Source organism: Lichenostomus cassidix, chromosome 17 (assembly GCF_008360975.1).
Source record: "Lichenostomus cassidix isolate B80296 chromosome 17, HeHo_3.0, whole genome shotgun sequence".
Taxonomy (NCBI): domain Eukaryota; kingdom Metazoa; phylum Chordata; class Aves; order Passeriformes; family Meliphagidae; genus Lichenostomus; species Lichenostomus cassidix.
In genome coordinates, this window is record NC_139497.1 from 8166201 (window position 1) to 8182405 (window position 16205).

Below are 16205 nucleotides of genomic sequence, written 5' to 3' on the forward strand. Positions count from 1 at the left end.
AGCACAGCCCATCCCTGCTCATCCCAGGCACCATTCATTTTTAGAGTAGGGCAGAGTTATCTGTAATTTTGGGGAATTTCAGCCTGGGTAGAGCACTCTAGTGCCTGGAACAGGGTTGCTAACTCTTTCTGAAGTTGGAGGAGAGAGAAGTATCTTCAAAGGATGGGTCACACCTCTGGTTTTGGCATTTAGGGAATTCCCTGATCCTTCTCCATGGACAGAGGGGGTGAAGGAGGTAAAAACAGGCCAGGGGAAGAATTTTCTCAGTAGCCATGGGGTGCAGTGGCCAACCCAGCTCCCCAGGCCAGTGTGCAAGGGACACATCCCACCCAGACAACAGAGGAATGGCAATAAAATGCCAGCTCTCCACACTGCCATCCCCAAACCTGAACATGCCAGAGGGACTCAGGGCACAGAAAAGAAGGAGGAGCTGGAGGAATTCTTGGATAGGAGGTGAGGGGATGGAAAAATGCTGAGAAATGCAGAACTGCAAGAGGGATTTTAAAAGGCAAAGAGCAACAACTGAAAGGTCACATCATCCAGAGGAGTTTGGGAACCCAAGAGAGAAATCAGAGACTTAAAAAATTCCTGGAGCATCCAACAGCCTGGGTGCAACTCAGTCATAGCAGAGAGACTCTGCTGGGAGGGGTAAAGGCAGGGCAGGAGCAAAGCTGAGCTGTGTGTCTGTAAAAGCTCATTCCCTCTGCCCAGGGCAGTCTGTCCATAACATTTCTTGCTTTTAGGTGTTCCTGAGGCGTCAGAACGGAAAGGAGGATTTCTACAAGAACTGGAAGACTTACGTGGCAGGGTTTGGAGATCCTAGGGATGAATTCTGGATAGGTCAGTGCTAAGAATTTGTCTTTTTGAAAAGAAAACACAAACACAACCCAAATGTCCAGGAGCCACTTAGAAGCCTCCATTTAGTTGGCAATATTTGTAAAGGGGAACAGGAGAAAAGGAGCCAGGGACAGTCTGTGAGGGAGACTGAAATGGCCAAGCCCAGCTGGAGTTCAAGGCTGTCAGCCTGGGGTCACCAAATGTCCCCACCCAATGCTCAGTGGGGCTCTGGGAGAAGTCAGAGGTAGCCTGGGAGGTAAATTCTTCTTCCTGTCCTCCTGGGACACCCCCAGCAACAAACCCTCATGATCCAGAGAGGAAAAGCAGGGAAAACAGCAGTAATAAACCCCCATTTTGGTAAAACAGAAGTAAAAACTCTACATTTTCAAAGATTTTGCTGCTTTTTTGTGGTTGTAAATTAAAGATGATAACACAGCACGATTTTGGTTGCTCTTCCCAACCTGCTCCTGGGATTTGAAGGGAAGAACTCTCCCAGCCAGACTGGGTCTATTTATTAGGTTTTGTACACCCAAAATCAGCAAAATCAGCATCCTCTAGCTGATCCAGCCCAGTGTCCCCAGCAGCACTGCTGTCCTGCTCCACCACAACAACCCCATTTACGGTACACAAGGATGGCAGAGAAACAACCGCAGAGAGACCAACACTCCTTTGTGCCCCCAGGTCTGGAGAACCTGCACAAAATCACTTCTCAGGGCCAGTACGAGCTGCGGGTGGACCTGAGGGACAAGGGGGACACAGCGTACGCCGTGTACGATCGCTTCAGCGTGGGCGACGCCAAGAGCAGGTACCGCCTGCGGGTGGATGGCTACACTGGCACAGCAGGTGAGGGCAAAGTTCCAGTTTTTCTCTCCTTCTAATTGCTGATTTCCTCCCCGTTGACTCGAGGTAACCATGTGAATGTTGCAGATCAGCTGGCATGTCGCCTGTGTGAGGTGTTGGAAAATCAAATATATCGATGTCGTTTATGTTTCTGTTTTAAATCCTGGGGGAATTTTGGTGCTATATTTTATGGCCTGGATTGGAACAAGTGTATTAAACCACAATATATCTCATTTGGCCAATCCTGGCTGTCATTTATACCCCTAATAATAGCCTGGCACAGCCTCTTTTCTTGTCAGTAGAATTTGCAGCAAAGTCCTCCTGTAATGTGATTTAAAATTTTGCTGAACAAATCATCTGCCTTTTGTAATCGTACTGGGGTGAACCCTGCAGCCCTTGTTGAGTCCTCTTCAGGGCTTGAAAGGATTAAGAGATAAATCCAGTTTAACAACATGTCTTAAAAGGAGATAATTTCACACTGTTGGTGTATAAACCAGAGCAGAGATGTGGGTGTTGGATCTGCCCTCTGACCAGCACAGGGATTTTTACTCAGACTGCAGAAAGACAGAGGAAATGTGGCAGAAAAATTAATCTCTATTGATAATTTAGATGGGATTTTGCGAAGAAATCTTTCCCTGTGAGGGTGGGCAGGCCCTGGCCCAGGGTGCCCAGAGAAGCTGTGGCTGCCCCTGGATCCCTGGCAGTGTCCAAGGCCAGGTTGGACAGAGCTTGGAGCAGCCTGGGATAGTGGAAGGTGTCCCTGCCATGGCAGAGGAGGGACAAGATGATCCTTAAGGTCCCTTCCCACCTAAACCAGTCCATGACTCTATGATTTAAGGGAAATGCTCTGGTGCAGAGTAGTAGTAGCTGCTACCACAAGTAGGATTCAATCCATGTGGGACTCCTTTGGCCTTGATTCCCTCCTTGTGAACATCTCTTTGGACTTGGTTTGTCCGCACTGTACAGGGCCAAAACCCAGCTTTCAGCAAAAAGTGCAGAAATTGAGCAGCATGAAAAACATCCATTTAATATACTGGGGGTTAGAGACCACACAGAAAAATATTTTTACCTGCCTGCAACAACAAAAAATTTATGTTATTTCCTTCTGTATTAAAACAAGTCAATTTTTAAAAATTGAGATGCAGACAGGGCATGGCGCTGTCCAGACATTTTCCGCAGGATGAGCACTGCCCTGAAATCTAAACCAGGCAAAGCCCTGACCTTGCTCTTTCTTTTGTCCCCTCCATCCAGGTGACTCCATGACCTACCACAATGGAAGGTCCTTCTCCACCTTTGACAAGGACAATGATTCTGCCATCACCAACTGTGCTCTGTCCTACAAGGGAGCCTTCTGGTACAAGAACTGTCACCGAGTCAACCTGATGGGCAGATATGGTGACAACAGCCACAGTCAGGTGAGTTTGGGCTCTGAAGGCTTCTGTGATGCATGAGAGGAAGGGGAATTGCAATTATGGGTTTTTCTGAGGGTTCAACCAGGCAAAGATCAGAGCATCCACTCCTGCCACTCTCCATGATCACAGGGAAATACCTGGGCAGTTGCTCAAAAAACAGGAATTTAACATCAGCTGATGAAGTATTGTTGGCTTTGATTTTCCAAGGGAATATCCCAGCTGTGTAGGGAATAATTTTTGTTTTCAACATGTGAAACAAAAATGTTCCTCCTGCCATGAAAGTCAGGCAGCTCTGGGGGTCAGAAGTCTGACAAGACCAATCTCCAGGTGCTGCCCCTGGGTCAGGGCAATCCCTGGGATCAATCCAGTCTGGGATGAGCAGCTGGAGCAGCCCTGGCAGAAGGAGCTGGGGGTGCTGGGGCTGAGAGCTGGAGCTGCCCAGCCCTGAACCCCCTGAAGCTGGGCTGAGCCCCAGCCTGGGCAGCAGGGCAGGGGGGATTCTGCCCCTCTGCCCCCTCAGGTGAGACCCCAGAGACCTGCAGAGCTGCCCCAGCCCTGGGGAACAGCACAGCAAGGAGCTGGAGCTGCTGGAGAGAGTCCAGAGGAGCTCCAGGAGGAGCAGAGGATGGAGCAGCTCTGCTGGGAGGAAAGGCTGGGAAAGCTGGGATTGTTCAGCCTGGAGAGGAGAAGCTTTGGGGTGACTGAATTGTGGCCTTGCAGGGCCTGAATGAGAGGCAGGAAAGATGGAGAGAGACTCTTTACAAGGCATTGAGTGACAGGACACAGGGAATGGCTTCCCAGTGCCAGAGGGCAGGGCTAGATGGGATACTGGGGAGAAATTCCTCCCTGTGAGGGTGGGGAGGCCCTGGCACAGGGTGCCCAGAGAAGCTGTGGCTGCCCCTGGATCCCTGGCAGTGTCCAAGGCCAGGCTGGACAGGGCTTGGAGTAGCCTGGGGTAGTGGAAGGTGTCCTTGCACATGGCAGGGGTGAATGAGATGATCTTTAAGGTCTCTTCCAACCCAAACTGTTCTGTGACTCCATGATTCTGTAACCTCATGTGGGTGGACATCCCAGAGCTCCAAAGCTCCAACACTCCATTGTGCCTCTGTGCCCAAACTAGCAACATCCTCAGTGTGAACCAGGGCCAGCAAAGCCACAGTGTGACCTCCCACCCCTCCCCTTTGCCTTCCCAGGGCGTCAACTGGTTCCACTGGAAGGGCCACGAGTACTCCATCGAGTTCGCGGAGATGAAGCTCAGACCCTCCAGCTTCCGGAACCTGGAGGGGCGGCGGAAGAGAGCGTAGAGCCCGGGGGGCTGCGGGACGGGGCGGGGAGGGGATGGCGAGGGGTGTGGGGAGACCCTCTGGCACGGCTGGCCTGGGGGGTGAGGAGCTGGGACTGGACCAAAGCGTCGGTGCCCCGTGGCCCCGCAGAGGCTTGGCAGCATTCCCAACAAAAAGCCTTAAAGCATCCCAGCGTTTCCAGCAGAGCAGCTCCAGCTGCCCGCCAGGAACGTCCTCCACACCAAAGACAACGAGCTCAAGGGTCCTGTGTTGTTTTATTGATTTTTTTTATTGTTATTTTTGCCAGAAAACGTCTGGGATAAAGTTCTTCCGACGTCTTTCTTCCGACGTCCGTCGATCTCTTGGGTGGCCCAGGGGAGGGGAGGGAGAACAGCTTTGTACATTGGTAGTTTGTTTTAGAACCAGCCATATTTTAAACACACGGCAATGTGTAAGATTAATTATCATTATTATTATTATTATTAGGTGTAAGTGGAAATAATTGGTGGTTTGAATGGCTTTTATATATATATATATATATATCAAGTACCACAGAGAAGGAGGGAATGGGAAGGGAAAGCAGTATGTTTTTAAACTTAAGCATAAGATTAATAATATTAATATAAAGATAAAGTAATAATAATAATAATGATAATAATAATAAGCTACATTTTGTCATTTTTAAGAGAACCATGCTTTCGGAAACACAGCAGGACAGTGTCTGATTGTAAATTTTTTTTTTTATAAATAAAAGCACAATTACTTTTAAATAAATTTCTACCTTTTTTTTTTAATCCATGTGGAGTTTGTGCATGTCCAGGATATACTTACTTAGATGGGGAAATAAAAGCCAGGCTGAGAATAATTAGGCTGCTGAACCCCTACTGAAAACTGTTCCTTTTGTCAGTGACTGGTTGTAATTATTCTGGTGGGTTAGTTACAGTGAAATGCCCGTGAGGATTTGGGTTCTTTTAGAACATAATTCTTTTTTTTTTTCCTGCCCAAAAGCTTCTTCCACGTTTCTCTAAGTGTTACTGACCAATGCTTGCTCCATCTAGGTGGGAATAACTAACAAAGGAAAAAACAAAGAGAACCCCCAGTTGTTGTTAGGTACCATGGGCAGCTTTGAACACTTGTGTAAATAAAGGGCTCTCTTCTTTTTTTTTTTTTATATGAATGAAAATCCATGTAGTTCCTCTGTATCACACTCTGCAGTTCAAGACAATAAAAGATCTCTTGTTTTAATCCAGTCTCTCTGCACTGCTTCAAGGTTGCATTTTGCAAACATTTCACAAACATCCTGCAAGTGTTTCTTGCCTCTCTCCTGGCTGAAGTTCCACTCCTGAGCATTGGTTGTGTTGCACGGGGAACACAAATCTCCTTTGACCCTCCAGAGCACTGGCAACACTACATTAAATTAATTCTCTGTAATTAATAGCCTTTCCTTGGTGTTTATCACAGTAAATGATAGGCAGCATAAAAGAGAACAAATCCAGTAATGAAGAAATATGCTCCACTCTCCAGCTGCTTCCCAAGCTATTAGGAAATGGCACTGAATCTGTGTTTCTGGGCACTGGAAAGCCTTGCAGTCAGTTTGCAGACATCCAGGGGAAGAAGTGACATTTCTGGAAGGATTTCCTCCTCTCTAGGAACATCCCAGAGCTGCCTGGATGTGGCTCTGGTGTCATTTCCCTTGGCAGCTCCGCAGAGCTGCTGGAGACAAGCTCAGGTTTGTGCCTCGCCCCAGACGAGACTCAAACACTCTGCACGAAAAGGAAGATGATATTTCCTGTAATTACTCACTGACAGATGCCCTGCTTGGTATTCTCCACGATCACCCCCGTGAGAGGGAAGCTGGCAAATCCTCGGAGTCAGACATGCCAAAACACCCTTCAGAGCTGACACGAGCTTGACTTGGTACCAACAGCTCCTGGGAGGGAAATTCACTCTCTCTGGCTTTTCTCTCCCTGTTTTCCTGTTTGTAACTCGTGAGAATAGCTTAAAAACACCCTCAGTTTTGAAATCTGTTGATAAAGCTGCCAAACCTCAGTGCTGGTGCTCATCCTTAACACGGTGAAGCCTCAAGGGGGCAGGAGAGGAAGGACTTCAAAAATATTTCCCCAGCCAGATTCAAAGTCCCAAAGGCACTGAAGGAGATATTTGGGTATGTAAGAGAGATTTATGGGGTTAGGGCTGTATCCATGAGGTATTTTTGAGACAAGTGGATGGAAAACTTCTTTTTCAGTGTTTTCCTACCCTTAACTGCAGTCTGAGCAAGAACCTCAGGCTTGGATTTCTTAAAATTTGGGTGAGGTGAAAGCTTCAAGCCAGGTGGGCAAAAGTCAGCTGCATGGATGATTTGAGGGAGGGAGGCTGAAGGATAATTTGGGGGAGGGAGGCTGAAGCTGATGGCAGCTTTTAAGTTATTAAACCTTCTGGCTTTTTGTGAGACTCAGACTCCAAAGTGAGGTGGGTTTTCCTGACTCCAGGCATGAGTGTGCAGCCAACCTGAGTGAGTGATTGGAGCACTCCAGGGTGATGTGGGAGATGAGAGATACCTTCAATTCCTCCATCTGTCAGTGTGATCCCTCGATGGGAGCTCAGCTTGAGCACTCTGCATCCCCCCTCACCTCCTCTCCTGATGCAATTCCAGTCAAGGGAATTGATCCCACTCATTGCTGGGCTAAATGTAACGAGAAAAGCTGGGAATCTTGCCTGAGCCTGCAGTAGGGATGAAGCAGCCCAGTGATTTGTGACAGAAAATACAAATTTCCCACCTTTCCTGCACAAGGATGTCACTTCATTCAAAATTACAAGTTTGACTTGGTTTGCTTTGAGAGCAGCTGAGCATGACTGAGGGTTAGAGAGCGTGAAAAATGAGAAATTGAGTACAGAGTGATCCAGTGGCTGCTCCTGCTACTCATTTGGTCTCAGTCTTCACTACCTGAATCCAAAACTGCAGCCTTGAAAAACCTTCTTGCAGCATTTTTTCTTACAGCTGTGAAATTCTTCAGGAGCAGTACATTTTTGTTGTTGTTCTTTTCTCCTCTTTTTCTCCTTCTTCTCCTCCTCAGCACTCTTTGTGCTTAACCCCCTGAGCATTCTCTACCAGACCTTGATGAGAAAGGAAAACTCAACAGAAATGTTTATGTGTCATCAATAAGCAGCAGCTTGATCCCAGAAAATGGCAAGGTGGTGGCATCAGCCTCACAGGTACCTTGCTGCTCCTTCCTTCTACCTTCCAGGGATGTGGAGAAGGACAAGATGACCCAGAGCTGGGATTGCTGAGATGGTGCTTGGCTGGTTGTTGCTGATTCTCTGCTCTCCATCAGGAGCTCAAGGCAGAGTGGAATTTTTCAGAGTGTTACCAATACAGGGATTTGACAAAATTATAACATTTATTTAATGGGAAGTGGGGAAAAAATAATGTGAAATGAAAACAGAGAAGATATGAGCTCCCCAGCAGGTTTGGAGCCCCAGGTGGGGCTCTCCCTGTTCAGCACTGCCTTAGCATTTTCTTTGAAAAACGTCTGCTCAGCCTTTGTTCATCCCCCTTTCTCTGGGTGATTTCCCCAGCAGGCACAGCAATCTCAGCCTGCAGAGCTGCAGCAGCTCTGCGTGAGCACAACACACGTTGGTCCTGATAAACAAGGTGTGGTTTGTCAGCAGGAGGCTGTGAGCAAAGCTCAGCCAGAGCTGCTCGGGTGATCTTTATTCTTGGAGGGCCCTGGAAAAACACACATCTTAATCAGCACTTCTGTCTAGAGGTGAAGGAGTTGGTGTAGGTGAGAGGGAAGAACAATTCTCAGAAAACAAATAAAAAAGGTGCAAAACAAAAAACCAAAACCAGCATAAAAGATGATGTCAGAACTGCTCTGGCTTTTTCTGGGTCACGCTGGCCTTCTCAAAAGCTCTCCTTGGCTCCATCCCAAAAAGTTCAGGAGTAGAAACCCAACCTGATGATTGCAGTGAGGTTTTCACTTGACTTGCAGCCTTGGCGAGGAATTTCCACAGGGCTGAGGATGAGTCTCCATCCGGGCTTGTATCAATCATGGCCCTGCTGCAAAATGAATCAGTCCTGGTGCATTTTGCAGAGGAAATGAGATCCCAAGTGGAGGCTGGAGCAGAAAAGCACAACCACTAACAGGCATTTCAACAGCTGAGTTAAAGGAAAGTTTCCTGGAGGGCGTAGGACAGGGGAAGTTATTGCAAAATGAAGAGGTTGATGTTGTACCCAGCTGTGCCATCTCTGTATCCCTTCCACTCCCACTCAGCTGAAAAATCCACTTCAGCTTTAGTCACTGGTGAAGTGTGGGGAGCTGATGGTCTCTGTGGGATGGTATCTGCAGGGTTACTCACTTGTGCCCTTTCAGCTGACATTGAGGATAAGGTTTTGGGGTTTTTTTTTAGGGCAAAAGTCCCCTTTCAAGAGCTCTGAAATGGCAACTGAGCTTTTCCAAGGGGTCTTGCAGTGGAGGAGGTCCAGGGCTCATTCCTTAGTGCTGATGTTTGCCTTTTCCACCTCGAATTCTTGGCAGCCTGGGGAGAAGGGACAGGTTTGGAACGGCAGCTAAAATACCTAAATACCCTAAATACCTCCCTAAATAGCCTCTTTGTACCTCCCCAGGGCCATCCTGGCAGCTTCACATTCCCTGGGTGCACAGAGGATTCTCCAAAGCCACTGTGGGCAGAGTGCCTGTGGTTAGGAGGATTTGGGGGTACAAGGTGCAGCAGCACTAATAAACAGCTGCTGTTATTCACAAATCACCAATTGCTGCTGTTAGCCACAAATTCATTACTCCCTTTTCTGGGATTGCCAGATTTTTCTGGGATTTTTCTTGGAAAAACACAAGATTCCTGTACCAGCCTGCCTGAGCTGGCAAAAACCTCTTCCAAGGTGTTTCTCCCCAGGCAGCACCTGCCTGAAAGCATCACTAAGATGGGCTGAGCTCAAAGGGCCTGATGGCTCTGCTCCTTCACCTCTTGTCAGGTGCTTTCCTCAGAGGAAATCATTCAGCTTCCTGTGTTTTTACTGTAAATTCTGTGCTGCAAAGAGGAAAGAGAGACAGAGACCAACACAGATAGAGAGATCAGGGAGGAAAACCAACACATGGAGGTTTCAGTGCAGATAATCCCTTTCACTCCCACTTTTTTGTGGCTCCCTTTGCCAGAGGTATCCCCCTGGTTTCAAGCTGTAGAAAGGGTTAAAAACAACATCTAATCTGAAATTTGGTGCCCTACTTAAACTGAAACTACAGCTCATTTCCTCCCTGCCCTTCCTCTGCCTCTTTACTTTTACTTCACTTCGTGCCTTGTCCTTCTGTTTCTGTGATTCTGTGAAAGCGAGAGGAGAAATAATGTGAAAAAGGCTGGGTTTTGTCCAAGTGAAAGAAAAAAATGCCTGGCTGTGTCACTAGAGAGCACAAGCATTCAGATCTAGTCTGAGAGATAATTTCCACTTTGTCATCACGCCGATTGCGAAAGTCACAGCTTTAGGAAGAGCTGGGACTTTTTTATTAACCAGATATTCTAGGCTTTCTTGCAAATAGGATGTTGCTTGCAAAGAAAAAAGGTACTCAGGAAAAAAAAACCAAAACAAAATAAAAACCACCATGCCTTCCCTTAAAAAAGGTTGCAAAGGACAATTTTGAATGTTTCAATCCCATTATGACCAACCAAGGAAGGGTAAATGGCTGAGAGAAACTGAAAACAAAAATAAGAAGAATATCACATTCTGAGTTACCTTATATCCTGAACCATTTGACTTTTCCCAAGAAAATAAATAGTAAAAATGAGATTGGCCCCAGAGATTATAATTTTCATTTGTTTTCAGTGTAATCAATGTGCATTCTCTGCTTTATAGTAACCAGACTATCTGGAAATTACCTCTCCCACTGCAGCACCAGCACAGCAGTCAAATTAATTGCAATTTTTTCATAATAAAATGTATTTTTACCATCCAGGCGGCAGCTCTATTTGGCAGTCTCCCATCAGCCCTAAGGAATCTCCTCTGAAGCCCTTTGTGTGAATATATTTCAGTGTCCCTGAGCAATTCTATCACTGGGGGGATATATGGATATATGGATATATGGATACATGGATATATGGATATATGTATATATGAATATATGGATATATGAATATATGGATATATGGATATATGGATTTATGGATGCAGAGATGTGTGTATATACATGTAAAAACGATCCATGTCTGTGATGGCCCCCAAACATCCACATACAGATATAAAAATAAATCTAAATAGATATAAAATATATAAAAATAGAATAATTTCCAGGCTGGGAGCATCGCTGGTACCCAGGCAGGCCCCACGGTGCTGCCAGCTCAGCAGAAATGTCAGTGTTTCCTGCAGCTTAGAAAGCGAGAGGAAACCACAGAGGTTTCAGGTGGCTGCAGGTGCTGATCTCAGGGCAGCACTGCCTGGGGCTGCTGTGCCCTCAGCCCCACACTGAGGCTAACAGGGGTCAGCAGAATTCCCAAAAATTGCCATGGATCCCCCCTTCCACTCTGTTTTAGTGTAGGATAAAAGGACGATGATCTGGCTTGTGAACACCTTCACATGATGTTCACAAGGTGTGATTTTGAGTAGGAGTTCTCTAATTCCTGTAGAAACCTGTTTATTCACTGGTGACTGGGAAGGGAAGGGAAGGGAAGGGAAGGGAAGGGAAGGGAAGGGAAGGGAAGGGAAGGGAAGGGAAGGGAAGGGAAGGGAAGGGAAGGGAAGGGAAGGGAAGGGAAGGGAAGGGAAAGGAAAGGAAAGGAAAGGAAAGGAAAGGAAAGGAAAGGAAAGGAAAGGAAAGGAAAGGAAAGGAAAGGAAAGGAAAGGAAAGGAAAGGAAAGGAAAGGAAAGGAAAGGAAAGGAAAGGAAAGGAAAGGAAAGGAAAGGAGGAAAGGAAAGGAAAGGAAAGGAAAGGAAAGGAAAGGAAAGGAAAGGAAAGGAAAGGAAAGGAAAGGAAAGGAAAGGAAAGGAAAGGAAAGGAAAAACAGAGAACCAAAGAGTGTCTGTGTCCTCGAAGGGATTCAGCCCAGATCAGAGTTTGTGTTGTATGCCTCAGGCCCAAGCAGGTGGTGAACAAAATTAAAATAAAAGAATAGTAATCATGTACTCCCAGCTTTAGTGCTCCTACCTGGAAAGTTCTGCATTTCCCATGAAAAATTTTCAACAATCTGTACCCTCTCCACACTACAGTTTGGTAATTCTTAACAAACTTCCCACCTCAGCAGAGCATTGATTCGGGAGGTTTTGTGACACCCAGGCTGCTGGAAAAATCTGTTTTCTTCCTCTGAGCTGAGCACTGAATAAACACCACCTGATCAGGGTACCTCTGTGGGTACCCAGGGAATGTGCCAGTGCAGCAGAACTGGGGACACACAGCACCCCTGAGACAGGAGAGAAGCTTTTCCTCTGCAGTAAAAACGAGGATTTCCCTCAGCTCCATCACAATGGCAACAAGAGCAGAGGCAGCTCCCAGAGGCTGGGCTGTCTGGAGTTGGAACAGAGCAGGGAAGCAAATCCTGGACACACTCAGCTGTCTGAACAGCAAGGGCTCAGATGAGAGGGGATAACTGTGGAATTCCCAATATCCCAATATTCCCTGTGAGGGTGGGCAGGCCCTGGCACAGGGTGCCCAGAGAAGCTGTGGCTGCCCCTGGATCCCTGGAAGTGTCCAAGGCCAGGCTGGACAGGGCTTGGAGCAGCCTGGGACAGTGGAAGGTGTCCCTGCCATGGGATGGGATGGGATGGGATGGGATGGGATGGGACGGGATGGGATGGGATGATCTCTGAGGTCCCTTCTAACCCAGGCTATGGTGTGACTCTCAGGATGTCCCAGAGAGCTGCTGTGTATCTCCTGTAAGCAGCCCAGGAAATGCCCCATCAGCACAAACGTGAGCAGCATCACCAGCAGCGCTGAGCTGAGGACATCTGGGGAGTGCAAACATTTCCCAGAAGGCTTTAATGATTGTTTTTGTTCTTTGCCCTGCAGAACTTCCTAGAAGCACTTTTCATGGAGAAGGTGAGGGTGCTGAGCAGGGCTGATGTGAGCACCTCCCAGCCTGCCTGGCACTGTGCCACTGCCCTTTTTGGGAACAGCCCCTCTGGAGAAAGCAGAGCATCCCAAGAGCTCTGCCCAGGCCATCCCTGCCCAGGTGTCACCCCAGTGCCTGGCTTGCTGTGGCACTGCCATGTTCCTTTGAAAAACAACCTCTCCTTCAAAGCCCAGTGATGTCAGGGGCCAAACACGCCAGAAAAACCAACAGACTGAGAGTGTTTGTGGTGTCTCCAAGTGGAGAAACCTTTTGTGGTCATCCCCGCTGACCCAGAGGAGCTGGCAGGTGTTGGCATCTGCAGTGGGCAGAGGGAGAAAATAATAAAGGAAGGCAGGCTGTCAAAGAGGATTTTTAGCACCCGGTGCTCACGTTAATCCCCTGACCTACTTTCGGAAAGACCTATATAAGGAAGAATATTCTCCACTGAGCAAGCAGCTAATAAGCAGTGCCAGCATTTAAGAGTTGGGAGCGCATCAGTTCTGAGATTCTGTTATCTCTTCCAGGAAAAAATTATAGCACAGAAAACAAACACTCTTCAAGTTAAAAAAAAAACAACAAAAAAACCCAAAAATCCACCCACCCATCTATTTCTAATGAAAGCTTTGCACCTTAGCAGGGTTGTGAGTTGGCACCATGGCCCCAAAGGCTGTGTTTGGGGGTGAACTGGACCTCACTGGAAAAAATAATTCCTGCCCTCAAATTACCACAATTTATTTTCCTGGAGTTGCTGCAAACATCCTTTGAGTCACAGGTAGCCATGGGGCAATCTTGGCACCAAACTTTTCAAGGCTCCTTGTAGACTTGGAGAAAAGCCAGAGGAGGCCATGAAGTTGGTAAAGGGACTGGAGCAGCTCCCCTGTGGAGACAGGGTGAGAAAATTTGGGCTGTTCAACCTGGAGAAGGAAAGGTTGAGTGGAGACCTCACAGCACCTGGAAGGCAGAGAGAGATTTTTCATCAGGAACTGAGTGACAGGAAAAGGAAGAATGGGATCAGACTGAAAGAGGGGAAATTAGGTTGGATATTGGGAAGGAATTGTTCCCTGTGAGGGTGGTCAGACCCTGGCACAGGGTGCCCAGAGAAGCTGTGGCTGCCCCTGGATCCCTGGCAGTGTCCAAGGCCAGGCTGGACAGGGCTTGGAGCAGCCTGGGATAGTGGAAGGTGTCCCTGCCATGGCAGGGGTGGGATGGGATGGGATGGGATGGGATGGGATGGGATGGGATGGGATGGGATGGGATGGGATTTAAGGTCCCTTCCAGCCCAATCCTTCTGTACTTCTATGATTCTTTTACTCTTCCCTTTCTTTATGATTTCAAACTGTGAGAGCTTTAAGCCTCCAAACCTGTGGGGGAGGATCACACTGGGCTCAAAGGACTCTCATTCAGCCCCTGTGATCACACCTGGCTTTTCAGGAGCTTTCATTTCCACTTAGCTAAGTTGAGATGTTTTAATGGTTCTTTCTTCAGACTTAGCTGCCATGACCTCCCCTTTGAGTTCCAGTGAGGCTGAAGGCACTCAGCACACTATTCTGAGGTTTATCTAGCTTCAAACAGCAGCATACATAGAGCTGTTGTCAAAACCAGATCATTTTTGGCCACTTTTCACACCTGGCAGCTCTCATTTCACTGCCCACATTGTTCTAATGAGGGGACAGCAATAAATGGCACTGGTGTTAGTTATCATTTACTAAGTTGAAGGCTACAGACTTTGTCCCTGCAAGAGTCACGAGATTATTTTTCACATCTTCACCCCTTCAAGAGAAGTTTTAGCTGTTCTAGTGTAAGAAACTGCAGTGTTTAAAGCTTCTCACCACCTCTCAAGAAATAGAAATCGCAGAAATTCTACAGAAGTGCTTTCCCTGGTGAGAGTTCAGTCCCTCTGGGGGGCACAGAACCATCAGCTCGAAGCAGCCTGGCCCTCAGGATGGGGATGTTTGGGAGAAAGTGAAAACCCATTGTGTGATGCTGTGGCTGGGGCAAGGGAGATGTTTTGGTTCATTAATCACCCACAGCCGTTGTTTTCTGGTATTTTGCTTTCTTCTTGCTCTCTTCAATGTAAGGAAGAGTGTTTTCCTTATGGAAAAAGCCTTTCTTTCAGTCTGTGCTTGTACGCAAAACAGCACAGGCAGATCCAGGTGTTCTCCACGTGGGCATGGGGAGGGATGCAAAATAAACCTTCCCAGTCCTTCCTCTTCTTCCATGAAATTTTGCTGGAAAGCACTTCCTACTGGAACCCCTCAAGCACACCAAATCCTGGGGATTTCCATATTACCTGTATCAAAACCCGAGTACACAGACAGTTCAACACACAGAGAAAATCACTGCCAGGGCCAAAACCATCATCCCCTCCCTCCCTCCCCTGCCATCCCCCTTCCCTCACATCCTCAGCTTCTCGAGGCACAGGATGGGGAGAGCTCAGCACACAGACAGAGCCTGCCTGGCTCCTGGTGTAATAATTTCCACCCTCTGTGAAAGAAAAACAATTAAAAAAACAACAGAAAGTAATTTAAAGCTCTTTTTTTTTTTTTTTTAAACTAAAATCACCAGCCCCAGGGGAACATCTGACACAACCAGCTCCTTCCTCCTGCTCTTTCTGCATCACTGCACAGCACAGGGTGCCCTGTGGGAGGCTTTGAGATGAATTTGCCCCAGGTGCTGGTGAAGATAAACCACATTGTCCTTGCAGCTCCAGAACCTCACGAACACATCCCAATCCCCCAGGAACCTCAGGTTTGTGCCAGCAGGTGAAGTGCCCAGGGAAGAGCTCCAGCTGGTGCCCCTGGGTAACCTCTCACCTCCCTGACCTGTTTATTAGAGCACCAGAACACTCAGGCACTTGTGGCTTTCTGTAAAGCTGCAAAACAAGAAATGCCCTCTGATTCTCAGGAAACCTTACAAAACCACACCAGCAATCTGTCAGGCAGCCCGAGGTGTGTTCTCACTGTGCCTGCACCTGTAGGGATGGGAGAACTAACACACATCAACATTAAAAATGACCTGGCATCCGCTGAAATGAAAACAAACCTGAAAAAGCTGCCTCAGCTCTTTGAGTGAGCAAACAGCGTTTCATTTCGGTTTTTCTTCATCATTTGGGAGTTTTTTATCTCAGATAAACCTCTCAAAGCCAAGCAGAGCTGTTCAGTACCTCCCTGCTGGGCTGGCTTTGGGAAGGACTGCATCCCTCCTGGCAGGGGATTGGGGTTCAGCTCTGCTTCCCCTTGGCTCCTGCAGCTGCCTGTGCTGCTTCCTCCCAAAAAGCAGCAGAGACACCTTCCCCTTCCCCTGGGTTCACTTTTAATGCCTTTTGCTCCAAGATAAAACCTGGGCACTTAATCCCTCGTGCTCGTTGTCTCACAGGGGTCACAGCCCTCCAGGCTGCCCGGCAGGATTCCTAGCAAAACCACACCTCGCTTTTGATTTTCCTGTTTCTTTCCCATTGCCTGAGAATTCAGGGACTTTAGCTGCCCTGCACAGCCAGGCTCTGTCTGCCCAGACATTGGAGTGTCCCAGGGATGAAGCTCGTTCAGCTAAAGCTGATGGCAGCAGAGTCTCTGGAGAGGGAAAGCACTGCCAGGACAGGAGCAATGCCCTCCTGAAGCAGATGTATAAAATAAACTGGACAATCCCCTCTGGAAAAGTTCTATTTCTCTCTGTTGGTTTAAAAAAAACAAAAGAGGTGTGAAAGATCCCAATTAAACCTTGACAGAGTGGAGGCAGTGAGCCAGAGGTGAATCCATAATCCAACAAACCTAAGGAGCACACCAGG

General features: G+C 47.6%; 1 protein-coding gene across 4 annotated transcripts in view; it reads left to right on the top strand.

Moving 5' to 3' along the window:
- TNC (tenascin C) overlaps window positions 1-5617 on the top strand; it is a 66859-nt gene extending 61242 nt beyond the window's left edge. For all 4 annotated transcript variants that reach the window (XM_085077218.1, XM_085077219.1, XM_085077220.1 and 1 more), the window contains 4 exons: window positions 744-840; window positions 1519-1680; window positions 2929-3092; window positions 4283-5617. In XM_085077218.1, coding sequence (XP_084933344.1) covers window positions 744-840; window positions 1519-1680; window positions 2929-3092; window positions 4283-4393 — 534 coding nt within the window. In that variant the 3' untranslated portion in view covers window positions 4394-5617. The remainder of the gene's footprint in view (window positions 1-743; window positions 841-1518; window positions 1681-2928; window positions 3093-4282) is intronic.
- The last annotated feature ends 10588 nt before the right edge of the window (window positions 5618-16205 follow it).